This window comes from Oncorhynchus clarkii, chromosome 29, assembly GCF_045791955.1.
Source record: "Oncorhynchus clarkii lewisi isolate Uvic-CL-2024 chromosome 29, UVic_Ocla_1.0, whole genome shotgun sequence".
NCBI lineage: Eukaryota > Metazoa > Chordata > Actinopteri > Salmoniformes > Salmonidae > Oncorhynchus > Oncorhynchus clarkii.
In genome coordinates, this window is record NC_092175.1 from 20,641,181 (window position 1) to 20,666,883 (window position 25,703).

General features: G+C 45.0%; 1 protein-coding gene across 9 annotated transcripts; it reads right to left on the minus strand.

The window, feature by feature from the left end:
* Positions 1-52: 52 nt before the first annotated feature.
* On the minus strand, positions 53-25,703 carry LOC139388380 (golgin A2). Of its 9 annotated transcripts, none has more exons than XM_071134999.1 (27): positions 25,611-25,690; positions 24,356-24,487; positions 23,238-23,306; positions 22,494-22,649; positions 21,683-21,726; positions 21,355-21,418; positions 21,029-21,091; positions 17,875-17,955; positions 17,277-17,315; positions 17,125-17,187; positions 16,588-16,681; positions 16,270-16,376; positions 16,024-16,082; positions 15,660-15,801; positions 15,477-15,566; positions 12,974-13,081; positions 12,770-12,857; positions 12,491-12,627; positions 12,053-12,271; positions 11,764-11,877; positions 11,455-11,679; positions 11,139-11,327; positions 10,550-10,751; positions 10,239-10,409; positions 4,715-4,821; positions 3,801-3,981; positions 53-3,401 (listed from the first exon to the last, which is right to left on the minus strand). In XM_071134999.1, the coding sequence occupies exons 1-27, from the start codon at positions 25,656-25,658 to the stop codon at positions 3,133-3,135; spliced, it is 3,261 nt and encodes a 1,086-aa protein (XP_070991100.1). In that variant the 5' UTR covers positions 25,659-25,690; the 3' UTR covers positions 53-3,132. The 9 variants fall into 9 exon arrangements, with proteins under 9 accessions (XP_070991100.1, XP_070991101.1, XP_070991105.1 ...); XM_071135000.1 differs by having other exon boundaries at positions 10,239-10,403; positions 25,611-25,678; XM_071135004.1 differs by lacking the exon at positions 22,494-22,649 and having other exon boundaries at positions 25,611-25,703.

Here is a 25,703-nt window from a genome sequence, read left to right on the forward strand (position 1 = left end):
GAAGTTAAAAACTCCAGCGCTTACAAGGATCCATTGACCAGATGCTGTCTGCTTTGCTCAATCACTTTTAATCAGGAGAAATCACATCAGAAATATACTGCCAGAAGCCATTTTGTTCTCACAACGATCCTACATTGCATTAAAACTGATTAGTTTTGATACTTATTACAAATAAATAGATTTTTTTTAACCTTTGTATTAAATCACAGACGGTACCCCCACCCCTTCACTTCAGCTGTCCGTGTGTGTCCTGAAGCCAACAATGGATCAGACAGACACACAGACAAGCCCTCTGGGCTGCTAGCAACACTACAAACAGCCATTACACTTATTCCCACACACCAGGCAGAATGAATATACAATATGTTACACAGTTACAGTATATACAGTCCCTTTAAACAGAAGGAGTTCACCTCTGTCTCTTAATCATCATGTGCTCAATCCCACACATTCATTCAAAAGAACAGTTTGAATTAGAAAGCGTGGAAAAACTATTTCACCTGTTACTTTTACTCTCTCGTCACCACCTTCAAAACAATAGTTGTAAATGACTATAAAATATTCTCTTGGTTTTACCACTCCCAAAACAAAAGTTCTCTCTCTAAAAGGAAAATAGAATGCTAAGAAAGCCAGGAATTTAAATATTCAGATGGGATCACTTTCAACAGAAATCATGTCAAGTCCTACTACAAAAAGTGCTTTGCTTCAGACACACACACACACACACCAGAAAACTCTCTCCAGAACCACTCATTTCTATATCTCATTTAATACACCTCACATAGCATCACCAAAACATTTTTTCCAGACTGTTTTTGACATGCTTAAAGACTTCCATTCTTGAATAAAAATCAAATGTGGATATTGGCAGTCAGAGATACACTGGAAGCATAAACATTCAAAAATATCCTAAATATTTTGGGAGTACACACATTTCCCCAAAAACTGTGGGGTGGCAGAGATGTGCCTATGGCAATTTTATCTTTACTTGGGTCATCATTGTAAGGTTATCTAAAAACAGAGGACCTTCCTGCACCTGTCAATCAAACAGCAGAGCTTACCCCCATTGCCCATTGCCCGTGTTACTGGAATGATTACAACCCTCTATTCATTTGTACATGCCTACACATCCTCCTAGTGCACCACACACAATATTTCAGTCACTTCAACACACACTCTGTCTTCATTCGTGGAACCCTGAGCCCCGATGTGCCAAAGTGCACATGATGACATCATAGGGCTCCCAAGTATAGAAACCAAATGTCAGAATGGATCTGCCATAGAAAAGCTACTTTCCAAAAGTAAGTGAGATGTGACAGGGTTTGATTAGAAGCTCTGTACAATTTTAGTGCAATAACCTACAGCAAAATCCCATGTAACTTTAGAGAGAAGAGACAACTACCATTCAAATCATGAGGATACAATTGAGGTTGAATCATTTATCAAACAGACTCACAATCTTCATCCAGTCTCAAAGGGAGCGACTTAAATTATAAATGAGATATGTTGAGGGGCAACAAGCACAACATAATTGAAAGATTGATAAACAAGAGATGATCAACTGGTGCTATGAAATGGGGCCTCAAATAAATAACCGCAGAGAAAACTTGAGGAATTACAAATCAGTTGACTGGCTCGTGTGCATAAATAAGATAACGCTCATATGTTCAAATTTCAGTGTTTCCACATAAAAGAGGATGGATAGACAAGGTAGTTGTAGGGGTGAGCAGCCATGTGTCTACATGCTAGTTCCTCTCTTTCCTGACGTCCTATGGCGTATCCTACTTAGAAGTGAAAAGTGCAAACTGCTCCCATCACTCCAAATGCTAGTGTCTTTACCAATGCTTTCTGACTGACTTCCGCCCCAGGTAGGCCAAGGCTCGAGCCTGGCCTCTTACCTCCTTCATGTACTGTACCCAACTCGTCATGCCCTCCTCTACCCCACCTGCCATCCTGTCCTACTCAGACAACTCACTCACTCCACTGCCATAGAACATACCAACAGCTACCAAGGGCTGTGCCTCGATACGGTACTCCTCCATTCATGACCACTTGTCTGAGTGAGTCAGTCTACTCGCCGATCAGTGGTCATGGAGGAGAGGCGACGAGGAGATTAATTGAGACAGCCCACGCGCCAAAACCAAGCCATGTCTGTCTCTCCTACCAAACACACAGACAGACTAGCCCAGTTCTGCTCCAGAGTCAGAGACAAAACCAAGCCATGTCTGTCTCTCCTACCAAACACACAGACAGACTAGCCCAGTTCTGCTCCAGAGTCAGAGACAAAACCAAGCCATGTCTGTCTCTCCTACCAAACACACAGACAGACTAGCCCAGTTCTGCTCCAGAGTCAGACACATTGTGAATGGGGATCCAGTTAGTTCCTTAACATAAAGGTACCAGTGGAGACTGGTGGGAGGAGCTATAGGAGGACATGCTCATTGTAATAGCTGAAATTGAATCAATGGAATGAGAGTCAAACATGTGGTTTCCATGTGTTTGATACCGTTCCATGTATTCCATTGTTGCCGCTAACGTATCACTCAAAGCCTTACATTTCTCCTATAAGAGACAATGACTGAGGGAGAGGCGACAGAGATACTTTATTGCGCCTATGGTTCAAATGGCAGAGAAGGGGAGAGAGACGGAGGGATCAATGTGCAGGAATAAACATCTCTCCATCAAGAGAATCACAGGAAGAATCTCAATAGCATCCGGTGGAATACTTCCCAATCATCGAATGGTATTCAATACCAATTAAAGGAGACGGAGCAGACAAACATTCACACTGCAAGTAAGGAGGTTGTGAAGGAGGAGGATGAAGAGGTGGACGAGGAGAGGAAAGCCGCCACACACACTGAGTTCACATCCTTAAGTCACTCTGTTAGTGCAATGAAAAAAAAGAAAAAAGAAGCGGCATGCAAGACCAGCCAAGGACTCAACAGGAAGAGTGAGAAGGAAGGAGAGGAAACAACCTCTCCCAGAAAGTAGAGAGAGTGAGTGTGCATGAGAGACAGTATACCCAGAACTGTGTGTACGTGTAAATCCTAGGTGACCTAAGTGGAGTGTGACGTGGTGGAATGGTATGTCTGTTCAGAGATCCTCCAACGTAGCGCCACAGTCTCATCATCATCAGACCACCAGGATCTTGACTTCGTCCTGCTCGTCGGGCCGGTAAAAGAACGGGACGCAGGGGTTGTCCCCCAGGAAGGGCACGGAGCGGGGCCCCTGGGGGTTTTGGATCTCCTGGAGCAGCTGCATGATCTGCCTGGTCGTGCCGTCCTCTTGGGGCCTCATCAGAGCCTGGGAGTCTGAGGGGAGCCCCTGGACCTGGTCTGACGGGCCACCGTGAGGGGGGTCGGTGGAGTTAGGCTTCACGGCTGACCTTACATCCGCAGACTCTGGAGAGAGAAGGGGGGGAGCGATGAGAGATCAGGGAGGTTAGTATAATGACGATCCATGGATGTGTGTGTATTGTTCTACTCCAGGGCTCTCTTTTTCAATCCAACCCCAGTCGTAACTAACCTGAGTCAGCTTATCAAACAGCTAATTATTACAATCAGGTGCACTACATTAGGGTTGGTAGTGAAAACCTGCAGGATGGTATCTCTCCAGGAACAGGGTTGGAGAGCCCTGTTCTACTCCACATGCATACATTCCACACACACTTGTATTATTTGATGTGTGTTTGTGTATCTGGTCCGTCCACAGTGCTGAGTTCCTTGTGTCTCCGTGTGCGTGTATTTGTGGTGTACCTTCCTGTGTGTGTGTGTTTGTAATATATATAAGTGTGAGCATACCTTGTCCATCCACAGCGTTGAGCTCCATGCGTCTGTGGTGAGCCTGGATCTGCTCCTCTCCGGCTGGCAGCAGGTCAGGGTTAGCTGCAGCGCTAGCCAGCGCCCCAGTATAGCGGCTGTACCACTCGTTCCTCTCGCCCACCAACCTCATCACCAGGTCCTGCAGCTCTGCCAATTTGGCCTGCACGGGCACAGAAACACACTCAGAACACTGGCAATACTCTTGTAATATTCCTTGACTAATTCATGTTCTGTACCATGTATCATGTGGACCCCAGAAAGAGTAGCTGATGATTTTGGAGCGGTTAATGAGGATCCTAATAAATACCAAATACTACTCGTGTGTGCAAATGTATGTCAAAAATATATTCTCCTCTTACCAGGTAAATTGACTGAGAACACATTCTCATTTACAGCAATGACTTGGAGAACAGTTACACTGGAAAGCAGGGGGGGTGTGGGGGGTGAATGAGTCAATTGGAAGCTCAGGATGATTAGGTGGCCATGATGGTATGAGGGCCAGATTGGGAATTTAGCCAGGACACCGGGGTTAACACCCTTACTCTTACGATAAGTGGCATGGGATCGTCAGTGCCCACAGAGAGTCAGGATACCCGTTTAACGTCCCATCCGAAAGACGGCACCCTACACAGGGCAATGTCCCGTATCACTACCTGGGGGGCATTGGGATATAATTTTTTGGGGACCAGAGGAAAGGGCAGAACGACAGATTTTTACCTAGTCGGCTTTGGGATTTGATGCAGCAACCGTTCGGTTACTGGCCCAACGCTCTAACCACCAGGCTACCTGGACCAAGCCTGCTTAGCTTCAGAGGCAAGGTAGCAGTGGGATGCAGGGTGCTATGCTGCTGGTGGTATACTGCATCCCTCTCATGTTTGGTGTGTGTGGTGTACCTTCATCTCCTCTTTGTCCTGAGCCAACATACTGATGTACTGCTCCTTCTCCGTGTGTTTCTGCTTCATGATGGCTCTCTGGTTCTGGTAAAGGGTGATGTACTCTCCTGGACAGACATACACAATTAAGGAGTAGGATGAGCAGACCTGTCACACTACGTGAGTGAACGTGTCATTGCATCCCCGTTAGTGCGTGTGAGAGAAAAAGACAAGAGTGTGTGTGTCACTGATCGTGCCAGTCTTTACAGAGAGAGATGATTGAGTGTCTCACCAACAGCATTTCTGAAGACAGTTGTATACAGCGGTATATATATATACACAGAACCAGTCAAAAGTTTGGATACACCTAGTCATTCAAGGGTTTTTCATCATGTTTTACTATTTTCTACATGGTAGAATAATAGTGAAGATATCAAAACAATGAAATAACACATATGGAATCATGTAGAAACCAAAAAAAGTGTTGTTTAACAAATCAGAATATATTTTATACTTGAGATTCTTCAAAGTAGCCACCCTTACCCTTGATGACAGCTTTGCACACTCTTGGCATTCTCTCAACCAGCTTCACCTGGAATGCATTTCAATTAACAGGTGAGCCATGTTAAAAGTTAATTTGTGGAATTTATTTTCTTCTTAACCCAGAGTTACCTCTGATGCAGAGGACAACGTCATTAGAGTTAACTGCACTTCAGATTGCAGTCCAAATAAATGCGTCACAGAGATCAAGTAACAGACACATCTCAACATCAACTGTTCAGAGGAGACTGAGTGAATAAGGTCTTCATGGTCGAATTGCTGGTCGAAACCACTACTAAAGGACACCAATAAGAAGAGATTTGCTTGGGCCAAGAAACATGAGCAATGGACAGTAGACTGGTGGATCTGTCCTTTGGTCTGATGAGTCCAAATGTGAAATTTCTGGTTCCAACCGCCATGTCTTTGTGAGACGCAGAGTAGGTGAATGGATGATCTCCACCTGTGTGGTTCCCACCATGAAGCATGGAGGAGGTGTGATAGTGTGGGTGTGCTTTGCTGGTGACACTGTCTGTGATTTATTTAGAAGGCACACTTAAACAGCATGGCTACCACAGCATTCTGCAGCGATACGCCATCCCATCTGGTTTGCGCTTAGTGGGACTATCATTTGTTTTTCAACAGGACAATGACCTAAAATACACCTCCAGGCTGTGTAAGGGCTATTTGACCAAGAAGGAGAGTTATGAGTGCTGCATCAGATGACCTGGCCTCCACAATGCCCCGAGCTCAACCCAAAATTAAACGTGCCTATTTATATAATGAATATGAGTTTATGAAATATTAAAGATTTCAACCGCTCACTAAAAGCCTCACTCATACATAAGTTATACTGAAACACAAAATGGTTCTCCAGTAGAATATTAAGGCAGGCTCATCCTTTGTTCAAAACTGGCCTTTTTGCCTTTATACAGATTACCATACAAAGATGGTAACAATTTGTTTTATCCTGCAGAAATATATTACAACAAATGTTAAACTCAAATATACAGATCAATAATTGTAATTGTATAATACTTATTAATAGAAAACGGAGGAGTTGTCACATATTTTTGCTAACTGCATTTCGGAATATCTGCTCAATCCAAACTCACAACCAACTGATTGCAGCACTACCACAAAAATGGAGTGAAGTGGAAAAGGGAGAAGATAAGGGAACTTGTTTGCCTGCCACATATTAAAGATACAAATAGGCTGAAATGAATTGGCATAAATAGAAAAACATACCAGTTTAATTTGAGGACAAAAACATTGACAGCTGTGCCATACAGGTTGCAAAATAAATTAGAAGAGATTCCACGGCACATCGTTTATGAACTGGTACAAAAGAACAAAGCTTGATTCAACACTTAAGAGTTTTCCAATTTAAATGATATATAACATTCTTGTCACCAACAGAATTCAATACACACACACATAATGGCTTGCGAAAGTATTCACCCACCTTGACATTTTTCCTATTTTGATGTCATACAACCTGGAATTAGAATACATTTTTTGTGGCGGGTTTTATCATTTGATTTACACAACATGCCTACCACTTTGAAGATGCAAAATATTTATTGTGAAACAAACAAGAAATAAGACAAAAAAACTGAAAACCTGAGCGTGCACAACTATTCACCCCCCCCAAAGTCAATACTTTGTAGATCCACCTTTTGCAGCTGCAAGTCTTTTGGGGTATGTCTCTATAATCTTGGCACATCTAGCCACTGGGATTTTTGCCTAGTCTTCAAGGCAAAACTGCTCCAGCTCCTTCAAATTGGATGGGTTCCACTGGTGTACAGCAATCTTTAAATAATACCACAGATTCTCAATTGGATTGAGGTCTGGGCTTTGACTAGGCCATTCCAAGACATTTAAATGTTTTCCATTACACCACTCAAGTGTTGCTTTAGCATAATGCTTAGGTTCATTGTCCTGCTGGAAGGTGAACCTCTGTCCCAGTCTTAAATCTCTGGAAGACTGAAACAAGTTTCCCTCAATAATTTACCTGTATTTAGCACCATCCATCATTCCTTCAATTCTGACCAGTTTCCCAGTCCCTGCCAATGAAAAACATTCCCACAGCATGATGCTGCCATCACCATGCTTCACTGTGGGGATGGTGTTCTCGGGTTGAAGAGAGGTGTTGGGTTTGCACCAGACATAGCGTTTTCCTTGATGGCCAAAAAGCTCAATTTTAGTCTCATCTGACCAGAGTACCTTCTTCCATACGTTTGGGGTCTCCCACATGCCTTTTGGTGAACACGAAAAGCTTATTGCTTATTTTTTTCTTCAAGCAATGGCTTTTTTCTGGACACTCTTCCGTAAAGCCCAGCTCTGTGGCCTGTACAGTTTTGTGGTCCTATAGACAGATACTCCAATCTCCGGGATGTTCAAAGTTTGTGTGTGTGTGTGTGTGTGTATATATATATATATACACACACACACACACACACACACACACACACTGAGATCATGTGACAGAGCAAGCAACAGATCAAGTGACACTTAGAAAGCACACAGGTGGACTTCATTTACCCAATTATGTGACTTCTGAAGGTAATTGGTTGCACCAGATCTTATTTAGGGGCGTCATAGCAAAGGGGACAAATACATATGCACTCTTCCATTTATTTGTTTTTGAAACAAGTTATTTTTTTCATTTCACTTCACCAATTTGGACTATTTTTATGTATGTCCATTACATGAAATACAAATAAAAACCTATTATTTAAATTACAGGTTGTAATGCAACAAAATAGGAAAAACTCCTAGGGGGATGAATACTTTTGCAAGACACTATATATACACAACAATGACACATGGACACCAAGGACACCAAGGGAAGGGGGTCTCAGGTGATAGGTGGGATGGGCTGAGAGTGGCTGAGGGTAGGGATTAAAGAGCTGATGTTTGGTAATGTATTATTGTTATGTGACTGTGTTATATAAAAGTAGCATGTATGTAAAAATGTATCTGAAAAAGTTATGTAACATGTACAGTTGAAGTCGGAAGTTTGCATACACCTTAGCCAAAAACATTTTTACTCAGTTTTTCACAATTCCTGACATTTAATCCTAATAAAAATTCCCTGTTTGAGGTCAGTTAGGATCACCACTTTATTTTAAGTGAATGTGAAATGTCAGAATAACATCTTGGGTCAAACATTTCAGGTAGCCTTCCACAAGCTTCCAACAATAACCTGAGTGTATTTTGGCCCATTCCTCCTGACAGAGCTGGTGTAACTGAGTCAGGTTTGTAGGCCTCCTTGCTCACACACGCTTTTTCAGTTCTGCCCACAAATGTTCTATGGGATTGAGGTCAGGGCTTTGTGATGGCCACTCCAATACCTTGACTTTGTTGCCCTTAAGCCATTTTGCCACAACTTTGGAAGTATGCTTGGGGTCATTGTCCATTTGGAACACCCATTTGTGACCAAGCTTTAACTTCCTGACTGATGTCTTGAGATTGCTTCAATATATCCACATAATGATGCCATCTATTTTGTGAAGTGCACCAGACCCTCCTGCTGCAAAGCACCCCCACAACATGATGCGGCCACCCCCGTGCTTCACGGTTGAGATGGTGTTCTTCAGCTTGCAAGCATTCCCCTTTTTCCGACAAACATAACGATGGTCATTATGGCCAAACAGTTCTATTTTTGTTTCATCAGATCAGACGACATTTCTCCAAAAAGTACGATATTTGTCCCCATGTGCAGTTGGAAACCATAGTCTGGCTTTTTTACGGTGAGTTTGGAGCAGTGGCTTCTTCCTTGCTGAGCGACCTTTCTGGTTATGTCAATATAGGACTCGTTTTACTGTGGATATATATATATATATACATACTTTTGTACCTCTTTCCTCCAGCATCTTCACAAGGTCCTTTGCTGCTGTTCTGGGATTGATTTGTACTTTTCGCACCAAAGTACGTTCACATCTAGGAGACAGAACGCGTCTCCTTCCTGAGCGGTATGATGGCTGCATGGTCCCATGGTGTTTATACTTGCGTACTATTGTTTGTACAGATGAATGTGGTACCTTCAGGCATTTGGAAATTGCTCCCAAGGATGAATCAGACTTGTGGAAGTCTACAATCATTTTTCTGAGGTCTTGTCTGAGTTCTTTTGATTTTCCCATGATGTCAAGCAAAGAGGAACTGAGTTTGAAGGTAGGCCTTGAAATACATCCACAGGTACACCTCCAATTGACTCAAATGATGTCAATTTACCTATCAGAAGCTTCTAAAGCCATGACATAATTTTCTGGAATTTTCCAAGCTGTTTAAAAGGCACAGTATGTAAACTTTTGACCCACTGGAATTGTGATACAGTGAGTTAGAAGTGAAATAATCTGTCTGTAAACAATTGTTGGGAAAATTACTTGTGTCATGCACAAAGTAGATGTCCTAACCGACTTGCCATTACTATAGTTCGTTAACAAGACATTTTTGGAGTGGTTGAAAAACAAGTTAATGACTCCAACCTAAGTAAGTAAACTTCCGACTTCAACTGTACATGTAAAAAGTACATGTAAAATGTAGCAGAAAACCTGTTAAAAACAAAAAGATATTTGTCCTCAGAAGAGGGGTGGTGGTGGAGGGGTTAACAATAAAATATAAAAAAATAAACAATTGAGATGGTTTGGGATGAGTTGGACCGCAGAGTGAAGGAAAAGCAGCCAACCACTGTTCAGCATATGTGGGAACTTCTTCAAGAATGTTAGAAAAGCATTCCCCATGAAGCTAGTTGAGAGAATGCCAAGAATGCTTAGCTGTCATCAAGGCAAAGGATGGCTACTTTGAAGAATCTCAAATATATTTTGATTTGTTGTACACTTTTTTTGGTTACTACATGATTCCATGTGTTATTTCATAATTTTGATGTCTTCACTATTATTCTACAACATAGAAAACAGCAAAAATAAAGAAAAACCATTGAATGAGTAGGCGTGTCCAAACTTTTGACTGGTACTGTATATGTATGGATGCGTGTCTCGCTCACCAATAGTATCAGTCTCTCCAGACAGCTGTATACAGCGGTGTTCCAGCTCCTCTACCCTCTCCTTCAGGTCAGCCTTCTCCTGCATCAGAGAGGTGAAGCGCTGCTGCAACCTCTCCATGGCAACATACAAGGCCTCATGTACCTCCACTGGTACACCCTCTGAACCTGAGACTAACAGGGAGGGGTAACTGGTCAGAAACACTGCACTGGTAACACTCAAAACTGACAGTGTTCCTAGAAAACAAAAACCCAGGTCATGCAAGTAGCACATACAACTACGTACATACACACACCTTTCCTCCTCCTCTCACCTGTGTGTTCAAGGTGACTGTGGTCATCATGGCTGTGACCGTGACACTGACCGTGGTCGTGGTCATGACTGTGGCGCTCCATGCTGAGTGCTGCAGCCTGGTGTCTGGCAGCGAAGTGCAGTCTCCTCTCCTCCTCCAGTCTGCTCCTCACCTCATCTCGCTCTGCCTCCACACGCGCCACCGCACCGCGCACAAACTCCTCCTTTGTTGCGGAATAGAAAGCCGACTCTTGATTTGATTTTCGATTGGAGATGTTTGATATGGGTCTGAGAGTTGGAGGCCACGGAAGGAGTGCTGTATGGCATTGAAGCTCGTTTGGAGGTTAGATAGCACAGTGTCCAAGGACGGGCCGGAAGTATATAGAATGGTGTCGTCTGCGTAGAGGTGGATCAGGGAATCGCCCGCAGCATGAGAAACATCATTGATATATACAGAGAAAAGAGTCGGCCCGAGAGAGACGGAAAGGAGGAATTATTCTTCAGAGACAATTATCTGAGAAATACTTTGGAAATCCGTAATGTAGGATTCTCAACAGCATTTGGGAACACTAGATCCCACTTAACACCACTGATAGGTGTTTTCTCCTCACCATCTCCTCGCGGCTCTCAAAGTCTTCTGGGATAGCGATCGAGGACTTTTGTGGGCTCTCTTGCAGGGATTGGCTCTCCACTCCGTCTCCCCGGTTTCTGGGGAGTGTGGCCAGGGCTGAGCTGTTGAGCAGCTCTGTGACTTCAGCCTTCAACTGCTCGTTATCTCTGGACAACTGCTCCAGCCTCTCCTGCAGAAGGCGCCAGAGGGGTCAATACAGACACTGTGTGTACGTGTGCATAGTGTGTCTCTCTTCATGTGCGACTCTGTGTGTGTTCGGGGATATGTGACTACATGCGTGTGTGTCCGTCCCTGACCTGGTATTGCTCTAGCTGTTTGTGGCTCATCTCCAACTGAACCCTTCCCTGGGTCTCCTCATGCTGCAGCCGGTCCATCAGCTGGCTCTGCTGCAGGTACTGTCTGTGGAGCTGCTCCCGCTCTGACGCCAGGGCTGTATAGCCTGCAGAGTACTGCTGTAGGTGGGCCACTACCTGGTCCCGCTGCTCCAGCAGTGCCTGGTACTCCTGCGACTTCAAATCCAACTAGGGTTGGAAGAGACGTGCAAGCGTCTATATGCTGTTCCTGTACCTGTTCACCATGAAATGTGTGTGCCCGCGTGTCCCTACCTGCTCCTTGACATTGTGCAGGTCCTCCTGTAGTTGTCCCATCCTGCGTCCCAGCTCCTTCTTCACGTGATGTTCTGACTGCAGAGCAGTGGTCAGCTCCATGTTCTCATTGGTCTAGGACCACAGAGACATTCAACACATTCATGAGGTCACCACCGATCTGAATGTGGCTGGATAACTGATTCTCATTTCCACATATTCCATGTTTAAACACTAATAAAACCTGGCAGATCAGTGATGACTTAACATAAGTAAACAGGAGTGCAAAAAAGGCACCACTCCTCTTTACCAGTTTGACGAAGCCGTTCTGCAGCTCAGCTAGTTGGTCTTTAAGGGTGCGGTTCTGGGCCAGGGCGCGGCTGATGGTGGCCTTGTCACTCTGCACGTCCTCCAGCATGCGCCTGCGGTCCTCTGCATCCTCAGCCCCGCGCTCCGCATGACGCTCCAGCTCCGAGAGACGGGACTCCTGCTCAGAGCACATGCGACTCAGCTGCTCGTTATCACGCAGCTATAAAGAGAGAAGGGAGGCCAGAGAACAGTGAGTTTTCAGTTGTGAGACACAACAGGGATTGACAGGGTGTGCAGGATTTCATTCTATACCAGCACCAACCCACCCCATAATTCATCTTATGCTTTGATGAGACAGTGTTCAGAGTGCAACTTCACTGAGGAGTGTGTGTTATTAATAATAATAATTATTGCCTGGCAGTGTGTGTGTGGTCATCACCTGGGCTTGGAACTGTGAGTTGAGCGAGTCTCTCTCCTGCTGCAGGCAGCAGAGGGCCTCCTGGAGGGCCAATTCACTCTCAGAGGGCCCTGAGGGCTGGGGCTCCGCCTGGGCCTCTCCCTCCTGAGACAAAAGGGCTGGGGAGGAGAGGAGAGTCCTTACGGCAATGCAAATCTTTTAATGAGAATGATTGACAGGATGGTGAAGTTCAACACAGTAAGCTGGTCTTTTTTGAGAACCATTGACGTGCAAACTGAGGAGGGTAGCTGTGTGTCTCACCTGCAGTGTGCTTCAGATCTGTGATATGGGCTTCAAGCTCCTGGATCTGACTGATGCTCCTGTCCCTCTCCTCTGCTACTAGTGTCACCTGCACAGGACACACGTCAATCAACTCAACCTTAAAGTGACTAGGTATTTATAGCGTTACGTCCAGGGCTGTGCCGCCTCTATAGGCTGTGCTAATGGGGTGGTAGCATAGCGTACCTGAGAGAGCAGCTGCTCCGTCTTGTCCTTCCATACTTGTCCCTCCTCCTGGATCTGCTCAGCGTAGCGGTCTCTCTCTGTCTGCAGCTGGGCCACCGACTCCATTAACTACAGATAATACCAAAAGAGATCTTTAACACAATGGCGTGGCAGTCAAAACTTTAAAGAGGCACACACACACACTAAGTAGAATGGCGGGAACCCGGTTACCGAGATTTACCGGCCACAACCACTCCCTTTTCCCCAGGATAAATAACGTTGTGTATTGACCGGTACATCATAAATAACAGCATGCGTGAAATTCAAACTGTTCAATTATATGCCATTTCTAAATCTGGGTCCTCTGAATAATCAACGCTCAGGGTGGGGACAGACAGCCCATCTCAGTATGGAGCGCAGATCACAATGCATGTAGAGCTACAGTGCATTCAGAAAGTATTCAGACCCCTTGAAAGTTTCCATATTTTGTTACGTTACAACCTTTTTGTAAAATAGATGAAAAAGATAAATATATATCTTCATCAAGTGAAAACAGGTTTAGACATTTTTTGCACATTTATCACAAATAAAAAACAGAAATACCTTATTTACATAAGTATTCAGACCCTTCCCTATGAGACTCAGGTGCATCCGGTTTCCATTGATCATCCTTGAAATGTTTCTACAACTTGGAGTCCACCTGTGGTAAATTCAATTGGTTGGACATGATTTGGAAAGGCACACACCTGTCTATATAAGGTCCCACAGTTGACAGTGCATGTCAGAGCAAAAACCAAGCCATGAGGTCAAAGGAATTGTCTGTAGAGCTCTGAGACAGAATTTTAATCGAGGCACATATCTGGGGAAGGGTATCATAAAATGTCTGCAGCATTGAAGGTCCCCACAGTGGACTCCATCATTCTTAAATAGAAGAAGTTTGGAACCACCAAGACTTTTCCTAGAGCTGACAGCCTGGCCAAACTGAGCAGGTCCAGAGTTCTTCAGTGGAGATGGGAGAAACTTCCAGAAGGACAACCATCTCTGCAGCACTCCACCAAACGGTAGAGCAGACAGACGGAAGCCACTCCTCAGTAAAAGGCACATGACAGCCCGCTTGGAGTTTGCCAAATGGCACCTAAAGAACGCAGACCATGAGAAACAAGATTCTCTGGTCTGATGAAACCAAGATTGAACTATTTGCCCTGAATGCCAAGCGTCACGTCTGGAAGAAACCTGGTAACATCCCTACAGTGAATCATGGTGGTGGCAGCATCATGCTGTGTGGATGTCTCTCAGCGGCAGGGTCTGGGAGAATAGTTAGGATTGAGGGAAAGATGAACGGAGCAATTTACAGAGATCCTTGATGAAAACCTGCTCCAGAGCGCTCCGTACCTCAGACTGGGACGAAGGTTCACCTTCCAACAGGAAAACGACCCTAAGCACACAGCCAAGACAACACAGAAGTGGCTTCAAGACAAGTCTCTGAATGTCCTTGAGTGGACCAGCAAGAGCCCGGACTTAAACCTGATCAAACATCTCTGGAGAGACCTGAAAATAGCTGTGCAGCAACACTCCCCATCCAACCTGACGGCTTGAGAGGATCTGCAGAGAGGAATGGGATAAACTCCCCAAATACAGGTGTTCCAATCTTGTAGGGTCATGTCCAAGAAGACTCGAGGCTGTAATCGCTGCCAAAAGTGCTTCAACAAAGTACTGAGTAAATGGTCTGAATACTTATGTAAAATTGATATAAAAAAAACAAAGACAAAATGATATACATTTGCTAAAATTTTGTCATTTATGGGGTTTTATTGGGTGGGAAAACAATTTAATCAAATTTAGAATAAGGCTGTAACGTAACAAAATGTGGAAAAAGTCAAGGGATCTAAATACTTTCCGAATGCACTCTATGTATTGGATCAATCATTTGGGCTTTTTAACCTTGGGCTCATTAAATGTCTTTAATGTATGACCAAAGCTCTAATCAAATAAACACATAGGCCTATTTATATTGATTTTTTTTTAATTGAACCTTTATTTAACTAGGCAAGTCAGTTAAGAACAAATTATTATTTACAATGACGGCCTACACTGGCCAAACCCGGACGACGCTGAGCCAATTGTGGCCACCCTACGGGACTCCCAATCACAGCCGGTTGTGATACAGCCTGGATTCGAACTGGTGACGCCTCCAGCACTGAGATGCATTGCCTTACACCGCTGCGCCACTTAGGAGCCCAATGTTTTATAATGCTTTTGAATGACACTTCTTTTGGCGGGTCAAGTTATTTATTTTCGGGATGGAACATTTATAAAATACCGGGAAAGTATTCAACACAAACAAACAAACAAACAAACAAAAACACACACACACACACACACACACACACACACACACACACACACACACACACACACACACACACACACACACACACACACACACACACACACACACACACACACACACACACACACACACACACACACACACACACACACACACACACACACACACACACACCTGAGCAGTGTGTGCCTCAATCTGTAGTTTCTCCTCCAGTAGTAAGTGCATCTGCTGGTTGGCACTGGGAGGCCCTGACTGACTGGAAAACTAGGAATAAAAAGAAATAATTTAACAACTGCAGAACAAATGATGGTGTGTGTATGTGATTAAGTGAGAGAGACCGTGTGTGTGTGTACCTACCTGTTGCAGCATGTCGTCAGTCATCTCCAGTCTCTTACGCAGTTCATCCAGGTCCAGTCTCATAGCGTTGTTCTCACTCACCCTCAGCTTGAGCTGCTCTGACAGCTCTGAACTCTGCTGCCTCCCCTCCTCACTCACACTACTGCACAGAGACAGAGGGTCAGCTAGGAACGTGCACACACACTCACAAAGAGCCTCTGATTTACCTCGCCTCAGACGACAGGCATCTCTCTCCATGTATCACAATCACACAAACTGACGAGGTGTGGTTTCCACCACATTCCTTTCCATACCTAGTCCACAAATCAAACAAGGAAAGGCCAGCCATTGAGTAGAATGTCAGCATACTCAGGGTAAGACTTACTTTAGTCTGTACACCTCTAGCCTCAGGTTGTCTCTCTCTTTCTCTAGCTCTTTGTTATGCTGCACATACAAGAGAACATCAATCATTTGTTAGACATTACCGCAAAGCTCAAATCGATAGTCATCATCGTCAAAGCATTCAACTGTAGCAATATCAGTCTAGTGTGCAGACTACCTCCTCAAACGGTCTTCAGTGTGTGACTACAGTAGGTTGCCTTCTCAAACGGTTTCTGTGTGTGTGTGTTACCTTGTCAAACTGTTTCTGTTGTGTGGAGACCGAGGACAGGGTTCTCTCCAGCTCAGAGACTCTCTGTTTGGTGGCCTGGAGACGGTTACTCAGCTCCTCAGCCTCCCCTGAATGAAACACACACACACTTAGTGAGCATTAACACAAATAGACTCTCACCCATTCATATTAAACACATCAACGCCATCTCTTTCTCTCATCTCCTCTGAACACACACCACAATATGTCACATTACTGAACACGTTCACATTCATAGACACATCAACACAGAAATGCCTTCTCTTTCTCAACACAGGCCACACACACACACACACACACCTGTTTTCTGGCGGGCAGCCTGCTGTGTGTACGACAGAGCGGTCTGCAGCTCTGATTTCTCTGACACCAGGATGCCGATGGTCTGAATGTGGACCTGGGGGAGAGGATGGACAGAGACAGACAGGGCGAGAGATAGACAGGGCGAGAGACAGACAGGGCGTGAGACAGACAGGGCGAGAGACAGACAGGGCGAGAGACAGACAGGGCGAGAGACAGACAGGGCGAGAGACAGACAGGGCGAGAGACAGACAGACCAGTTATTGACGCCTCGCATGATACAATTTGTAAATATTGGATACAAATCAAGCTTGGTTTCATTTGCAATGATGAGACAGTATTCAGTGTATCAGTGCACGCATCCCTGTGTAAAAAGGGAACAGCATGGTGTGCTGACCCCAAAGGCAGATACAAAGAACACATCTGGAACTGCAGAGTGAACATTAGACAATTACTTTCAAAGGTCTTCAAATGGATTCAGAAAAGTGCTCTGAGGGAATGAAAAACCTTGAAGAAGTTCCTTCTTCTGTGTGTGTGTACCTGTAGCTGTTCCCGCATTGCTCCTTGCTCCTTCACACACTTCTGTTCAAACTCTCTTCGCTCCTGATCAAAGAAAGCACACAGAAAACATCCCGTCATTGTCCACTGAGGAGGAGACGAGAGAACGAGAGAGTCTTCCTTATTCTGCTCACCTTTTGCAGCTGATCTGTGAGCGCCTGAGAGTGCTCGGTCTGTCAGACAAAACAGGACAGAGGAAAAATGCATGACGTCATCATCATCCCCACCTCAGACTTCACCACCTCAACATCTCCAGTAAGTCACCCATCTAACCCAACACCATGTCATCTCCTTTCACTCTTCAAGAGTTAAATCCCTGTTGAGCACCACGGAACCTCCCTCGCACACTCAAGAGAAGCACAGCAGCGTATTAGCCGAGCCAGTGGGGTTAGCAACGGTTAGCAAGATGGCTCGAGAAGAAATATCAATACAGTTGGCCTAAACATGCCCTCATTTCATTCAGCGTGTCCATCTTGGTGAGCATGTAAAAGCTTGGCTGTTACCAATGGGAACAGGGCAGTGCAATAAATTATTTGTGAGGTGAATAAACAAAACAGTGCATGACATGATCAACTGGCCGACTGTGCTACTACTCAGCGCAGCTGCTGTTTAGCCAGGGTGTTATGTAATTTGCTATTCAATCTGTGGCCAGTCAGTCTTGCTATAGCGGCTGTCAGGGGTTATTTTCCACACAAGGCAGAACGCCAAACTCCCACGAGCACACACTCTTACCAGCCGGTCTAGCTTGGTATTGAGCTGATTGTTTGTTAGGTTGCTGGAGTCCAGTGCGGCTGCCAGCTCCTGGTTTCGACTCTGACGTGCACGCATGCATCGAAAGAAGAAAAAAAAGAGGGGAAGGGAGGGAGGGAGAATTGAAGGAAAAGAAAAACAGCGATGGGAGGAGAAATACAAACAGTAACTCATTAATGTAAAAGTAAATAACAAATTTTCCCTCTCATTCAGGGAAAGTAAATAACACCTTGTCCCTCAGGGAAATGTAAATATCACCTTGTCCCTCAGGGAAATGTAAATAACACCTTGTCCCTCAGGGAAATGTAAATAACACCTTGTCCCTCAGGGAAATGTAAATAACACCTTGTCCCTCAGGGAAATGTAAATAACACCTTGTCCCTCAGGGAAATGTAAATAACACCTTGTCCCTCAGGGAAAGTAAATAACACCTTGTCCCTCAGGGAAATGTAAATAACACCTTGTCCCTCAGGGAAATGTAAATAACACCTTGTCCCTCAGGGAAATGTAAATAACACCTTGTCCCTGAGAGAAATGTAAATAACACCTTCTCCCTCTCCTTCAGGGAAAGTAAATAACACCTTGTCCCTCAGGGACATGTAAATAACACCTTGTCCCTCAGGGAAATGTAAATAACACCTTGTCCCTCAGGGAAATGTAAATAACACCTTGTCCCTCAGGGAAATGTAAATAACACCTTGTCCCTCAGGGAAATGTAAATAACACCTTGTCCCTCAGGGAAATGTAAATAACACCTTGTCCCTCAGGGAAATGTAAATAACACCTTGTCCCTCAGGGAAATGTAAATAACACCTTGTCCCTCAGGGAAATGTAAATAACACCTTGTCCCTCAGGGAAATGTAAATAACACCTTGTCCCTCAGGGAAAGTAAATAACACCTTGTCCCTCAGGGAAATGTAAATAACACCTTCTCCCTCAGGGAAATGTAAATAACACCTTGTCCCTCAGGGAAAGTAAATAACACCTTCTCCCTCAGGGAAAGTAAATAACACCTTCTCCCTCAGGGAAATGTAAATAACACCTTGTCCCTCTCCTTCAGGGATGTATAATGTGAATAACAAACAGAAAAAGATGTCAGCAGGTACTTGTTGATCCTACTAGTATTCAGAGAGGTCATACACAGTGAGGACAGGGTCATGGGTAACTAGTGAAGAGTTCAGCAATACCCGGTCAGACTGGAGAGTGTAATCTAATGAGATCTAATGGGTTCGCATCACCCCAGTTTCTCTAGAAGTCCACATAACATGCATGACCACAATAAGAACATACAAGTCCATAATGTGATCTCAGCCAATTTAACAAGTAACAACCCAGTAGTCACTGTAACAAAATGTTGTATCCTTTGAAATCCTAGTGAGAAGGGTAATACCTATAGTCAGCACAGATCTAGGCTTTGGAAAGATGACACCTGAAAATATTATTTGCAAACAGAAGAGAGTCCATTCTCTATATAGACTCCATCAATCTACAAGACAATCTAACAGGTGAGATCTGAGGACTATCAGACAAGAGCAAGAGAGATATGAGATATATGCATTAAACGTTGTATGTTTGCAGGGCCTGGGCAAGGTACAGTGGGGCGGCCTGGACAGCAATTCATACATTTGCTCTGTTCTGACTGCGACGATCTTTCAGATTGCATTGTTGTCTCAGCCGTGCAACACAAACTCAGTTCTAATCATGAGTATCACTTATGTGGAGTACATGTGTGTGTAACCCGAGACAGGATGCAGGAACAGGAAGTGGTCATGTGAGCTGTGTGGCCGAGGCCAGTCACATACTTGCACAGAGAACCAGAATGGAGGGATTGTGAGAGAGAGTAGAGGGGCCTGTGTGGAGTGAAAGTGGACAGAGGACAGAATACCTCTACATAACCTGGGGCCACAAGGGCACCTTCGGGGAGAGTGGGACTGGGTCTGTCTCATCAGGACAAATGGATAGCATTTTAGTGCTTTTCCCTGTGTACCGTGTCCATGATGAGGGGGCAACATGTGGTGTTGTGATGTGTGTAACCTCACACTCAACGTCAACAAAACTAAGGAGATGATTGTGGACTTCAGGAAACAGCAGAGGGAACACCCCCCTATCCACATCGATGGAACAGTAGTGGAGAGGGTAGCAAGTTTTAAGTTCCTCGGCATACACATCACAGACAAACTGAATTGGTCCACTCACACAGACAGCATCGTGGGGAAGGCGCAGCAGCGCCTCTTCAACCTCAGGAGGCTGAAGAAATTCGGCTTGTCACCAAAAGCACTCACGAACTTCTACAGATGCACAATCGAGAGCATCCTGGCGGGCTGTATCACCGCCTGGTATGGCAACTGCACCGCCCTCAACCGTAAGGCTCTCCAGAGGGTAGTGAGGTCTGCACAACGCATCACCGGGGGCAAACTACCTGCCTTCCAGGACACCTACACCACCCGATGTCACAGGAAGGCCATAAAGATCATCAAGGACATCAACCACCCGAGCCACTGCCTGTTCACCCCGCTATCATCCAGAAGGCGAGGTCAGTACAGGTGCATCAAAGCTGGGACCGAGAGACTGAAAAACAGCTTCTATCTCAAGGCCATCAGACTGTTAAACAGCCACCACTAACATTGAGTGGCTGCTGCCAACACACTGACAACTCCAGCCACTTTAATAATGGGAATTGATGGGAAATGATGTAAATATATCACTAGCCACTTTAAACAATGCTACCTTATATAATGTTACTTACCCTACATTATTCATCTCATATGCATACGTATATACTGTACTCTATATCATCGACTGTATCCTTATGTAATACATGTATCACTAGCCACTTTAAACTATGCCACTTTGTTTACATACTCATCTCATTTGTACATATTGTACTCGATACCATCTACTGTATCTTGCCTATGCTGCTCTGTACCATCACTCATTCATATATCCTTATGTACATATTCTTTATCCCCTTACACTGTGTACAAGACAGTAGTTTTGGAATTGTTAGTTAGATTACTTGTTATTACTGCATTGTCAGAACTAGAAGCACAAGCATTTCGCTACACTCGCATTAACATCTGCTAACCATGTGTATGTGACAAATAAAATTTGATTTGATTTGATTTGTGTCACCTACCTCCAGTTCTTTTTCATTGGCTGGCGAGGGAGCACTGTCTCCATTTATATAGGTGGTGGATGACTAGAATAGGTCGGGAAAGAAACAAAACAGTACAAGTCAAACCAATATAAAGCAAGCTTTTCAAAGCCAATGAGAGTATCACAAATAACACTCTTGATTATGCAACACACTAAACTGGGAGCAAGCATATATACAAAGCAAGTAAGAGAGTGTATCCTCATTGGGACAGGGGTGAACTGCTTGCACTTATCCAATGTGCACATCTCAGGGGTCGAAGACCTTAAAAGCCACATTTCTCCTTTTTGTGGCCATAAAGTACATACCCCAGAGAGAAGACCGTTGAGCTGCTGTGAGAGCTGTCGCAGGCTCTCTGTGGACGACAGGGGTCTGGTGACACACACACACCAACAACAAACACAACATTAGCCCAGTGTCATTTGATAACGAACTCACCAGTCAATATGTGACAAATTGCACTGCCAGCCATCATAACTGTGCTACTAATTCTGTGTGTGATCAACAGTTGCAGGCGAGGGGGGCAGGGCAGTGAAGGGTAGAGAAGGGGCAGTGAGGACCAGGGGGCAGACTCATTCTGAAGAGGGATTGAGAGGTTGTGTGTGTGGGTGTGCATTGGATGATGAGGTGACCAACCTATTCTCATCCGCATGGTTTTCATTACCGTCATGGGGGCAGTTCTGCGGCAGAGAGAAGGAGAGAAAGAAAGAGAGGAAATAGCTGTGAGTGAAACTGAGGGAGGTGAATACGTTAAACGTAAGCTAGGCCTATCCGAGAGAGACCCACCGAAAGCCACCGAGAGAGAGAGAGAGAGAGACACACTGAGAGAGCGAGAGATACCGACCGAGAGAGAGAGACACCGAGAGAGACCGAGAGAGAGACATCGAGAGAGACCCACACCTAGAGAGAGACACACACACCGAGCAGGAGAAACAGAGAGAGAGAGAGAGAGAGCGAGAGAGAGACACACCGAGAGAGAGAGAGACACCACCGAGAGAGAGAGACACACACCGAGAGAGACACACATTGAGAGAGACCCACATTGAGAGAGACCCACCGAGAGAGAGAGACCCACCGAGAGAGAGAGAGACCCACCGAGAGAGAGAGAGACCCACCGAGAGAGAGAGAGACCCACCGAGAGAGAGAGAGACCCACCGAGAGAGAGAGAGACCCACCGAGAGAGAGAGAGAGACACCGACAGAGAGAGAGAGACACCGACAGAGAGACACCAAGAGAGAGAGACCAAGAGAAAGACAGACACACAACGAGAGAGAGAGCGAGAGAGACACATATCGAGAGAGACACACCGAGAGAGAGAGAGAGAGAGAGAGAGAGAGAGAGAGAGAGAGAGAGAGAGAGAGACACCGAGACCGAGAGAGACCAGAGAGAGAGCGACACCGAGACCGAGACACCGAGACCGAGAGAGAAGACTGACGGAGGGACACACCTGCTGCAGGTCAGTGTTGTGGGATTGGCTGGCACACTCAGGGTTAGTAGCAGAGCTAGCAGGGTTAGACACAGGAGAGCCGCGGCCGGCCTCTCCGTTTGGGTCCTCCAGTAGCTGGGTAACTGGGGACCCCCTCACCTCCCCATGGACGTGGGTCTGAGGCAGCAACACACACACAGCCATTACTTTTCAGTGCTCATCCAGAGAGTGCGTGGTTACAGCAACTTGGAAACATACACAGCACACACATACACACATCATATCCTAGAAAACAAAGTAGTGTCAGAGACCACTATCACAACACGTGGACGGACAATCACGCATGCACACATCTTGTTTTCACTGATGGAGACATGCCAGTGTGGTAAATAAAGTAAACATCAGGTCCGGAAGTTATAAACCTCACGCCCAGATGGACTGACCCAGCATTTAGCTAGGCTTAATACTGGTAGAATCTTAGTAAGTCAACAATGGCAAAATAAATACCAAGCACTTCTCTCACTGTCGCAAAAATGACTTATGAGCAGCCAGTGACCATAAGGAATAGCGTGCGGGAGAGAAGAGGAGCAAAAACAACAGAAGGGGTGGGATAGAGAAACAGTAGGGAGGGAGTGGGACAGATACAAGAGAGAGTGAAGCAGAAGGAAAGAGACAGGTGTAAAATAACAAAAGGGAAAAAGACAGCAGGGAAGAACGATAGCCCAAGAGAGAGGGGGAGAGAAGGAAGGAAGGAGAGAGGCTCACCTGGCTTTTGCCATAGGCAGGCATAGTTAATCCATTGGTCTGACTAAGACCTTTCAGAATACTCTGAATCTACGGCAGAGGAGAGGGGAAGGGCGAAAGAGAGAGGGACAGTGAATGAGCAAGTGAGGGAGGGAGAAAGAGACAGCAAGAGGTGACGTAAAAAGGGAGACTAGCACCCATAGAACCCTATCTACCGCTAAGCCCCTGTTGTTGTACGTGATGAGGTGTAATCAATATGGTGGAACTTCAACCTCGCTAGCCTACCAGAGGGTGGCGCTACTACCACAAAGCTAATAGCTACTTTTCCTTTCCCATTTTCAAGAAGTGCTTTGGATTAACGCTAGGGGTCCATTTGGAATTGGGCATTCATTGAAAGATAGAGACTTTAAAAGCCCACAACCTGGTTCATCACTGCCAGACAATGTTAGTGACCGACTCATCACAATCATATCTGTTTCTGGGAGGTACAGAAAATATTCTGTGACAATGTTCCTCCAAGCAAATGACTGTCATTGTGACTGTCTGGGTGGGAGCACAGGCTAAGTCTATACTGATGGCTGATAAACTGTTTTCCCCAAGGGAAGCCTAAGGCAGTAGATAGTGAGGAATGCAAAAAACGATCCAGGAACCTCAGAATTATTACAGCAACCATCTACTGCCACACCACTTTTACTAAGAAACAATTGCCAACAATTAAACACACAACATAATATTGACCCTTAATCAAACAGAAGGGTGTGTGTGTAAAGATGCAATGTCCTGACGGGAATACAAATTGACAAGAGCACGATAGTCTGTTCTCACCCGATAAAGACATATCCTTTCATCGCGGGAGCATAGCTGCGTTTCACATACCATAACCTGACATACGACAAACACTGACAGTAAACTTGCAAAGGGAGACCCTCACACATCCAGTAAAAGTCAGAAGCTGCACTGGAACGTTCAATGTGATTCCAGAGAAGTATCATCAGACTGCTTTCTTGCAACATTTCACTTTGTTATTGAAATGCAAATATCAGCAAGTGAAATATTGCAAGGAAGCAGTGTGCAGAAAGAGTACTCAAAGTCATAACACACGCAGACAGAGACAGCCAGCATACAGTTGGGTGACTTACATTGTCTGGAGAGTGTCGGTCAGCTGAGGGTGTGTCTGGCTGGCTCCCTCCCTTCACCTTTCTCGTCTTCTTGGCCCCTGGTCCTCCTTCTCCTCCACTGGCAGGAGAACTCTTCTGCTGAAACTCCTTCAGCTGGCCGGCATAAGAGAGGAGGAGCGGACAATGAGAGCACTCAACTGTCTGGAACTCACACCTTTGCTAGGCTAACTATATCAGCAGACATTCCTTACAAACCGCAGAGGAAGTACAGGGAGCCTTGGTGTGGCTGAAAATGGTGAGACTGTTCAGAGACTGTTCAGAACTATCTATATATACTATAGATATATACTATATATACGATTCGACTAGAGATCTACAATATGTACTGTTGGTATCATTGGTGTGGGTGACAATGGAACGACTATTTAGAAAGATCCAATGCAATCCAACAAGATCTTATAGCATAACCAATTGCTGCAACAGCTGATGTTTGAGGAAGGTAATTGTTGTTTTTATAATCTGTAATGAAAGAACTTTCATGCACAAGTGTATTTGTTTTTAAACAAATAACGTTAATGGTACAGCATGTGCTTTATTTGATTAACTAAGTAGCTAGCTATCTAGCTAGGTCTTTCTAGGTACACACAGCAGGTAGCTCACACAGACAGGGAAGGGGGCGTCTGCTGTCAAAACTACCAGTCACTCTTCAGTGACACATCACCGTTCCTGTCAAACATGACTCAATAATAAGCTAGGCAGCATTCATCGTAAGTTAGTTCATTAAGGTTAAAAGTGTCAATAAGCAAGCCTATTTATAGGACACCCCGTTCTATATTATATTGAGTTAGCCGGTCGCTTCGGTACAAGATGACAACGTGATAGCTAGCTAAATCGCTATGGCTAACGTTAGCCAAACATCAGCACGGTAGCTAGATATCGCTAACTACCTTGCCAGTTGGGTTGATCAAATCACAGATTTATACCTAGCCGAGCAGCATTATTAGCAAAACTAAGTCACTGCCCTGTATAAATCGTCCACATAATAGTTCTAGCTAAGATTAGAGGCCCAAGCGAATCCTCGGTATTTCGTGCGCACTGAAAGCCACACAGGGGGACGAGAGTTCGGATGGGCGACTGCAGAAAGGTCGGGGGACGTGGAATGTCAACATCACACGGGTTCGTGAAAACATGAAACTACAGACAACTCGAACCCAGAACAGAGTAATGGATTGAACACTTGTTATATTCCCTGTGTTGTGGGAATTAATATGTTTACCTTTTTCTTGGCTGCGGCGAGTTTGATTTGCCTGCTCTGGTCGGCCATCCTTATCGTCCGGTCGACGAACCGCCCCACGTCATCAACTTGAGA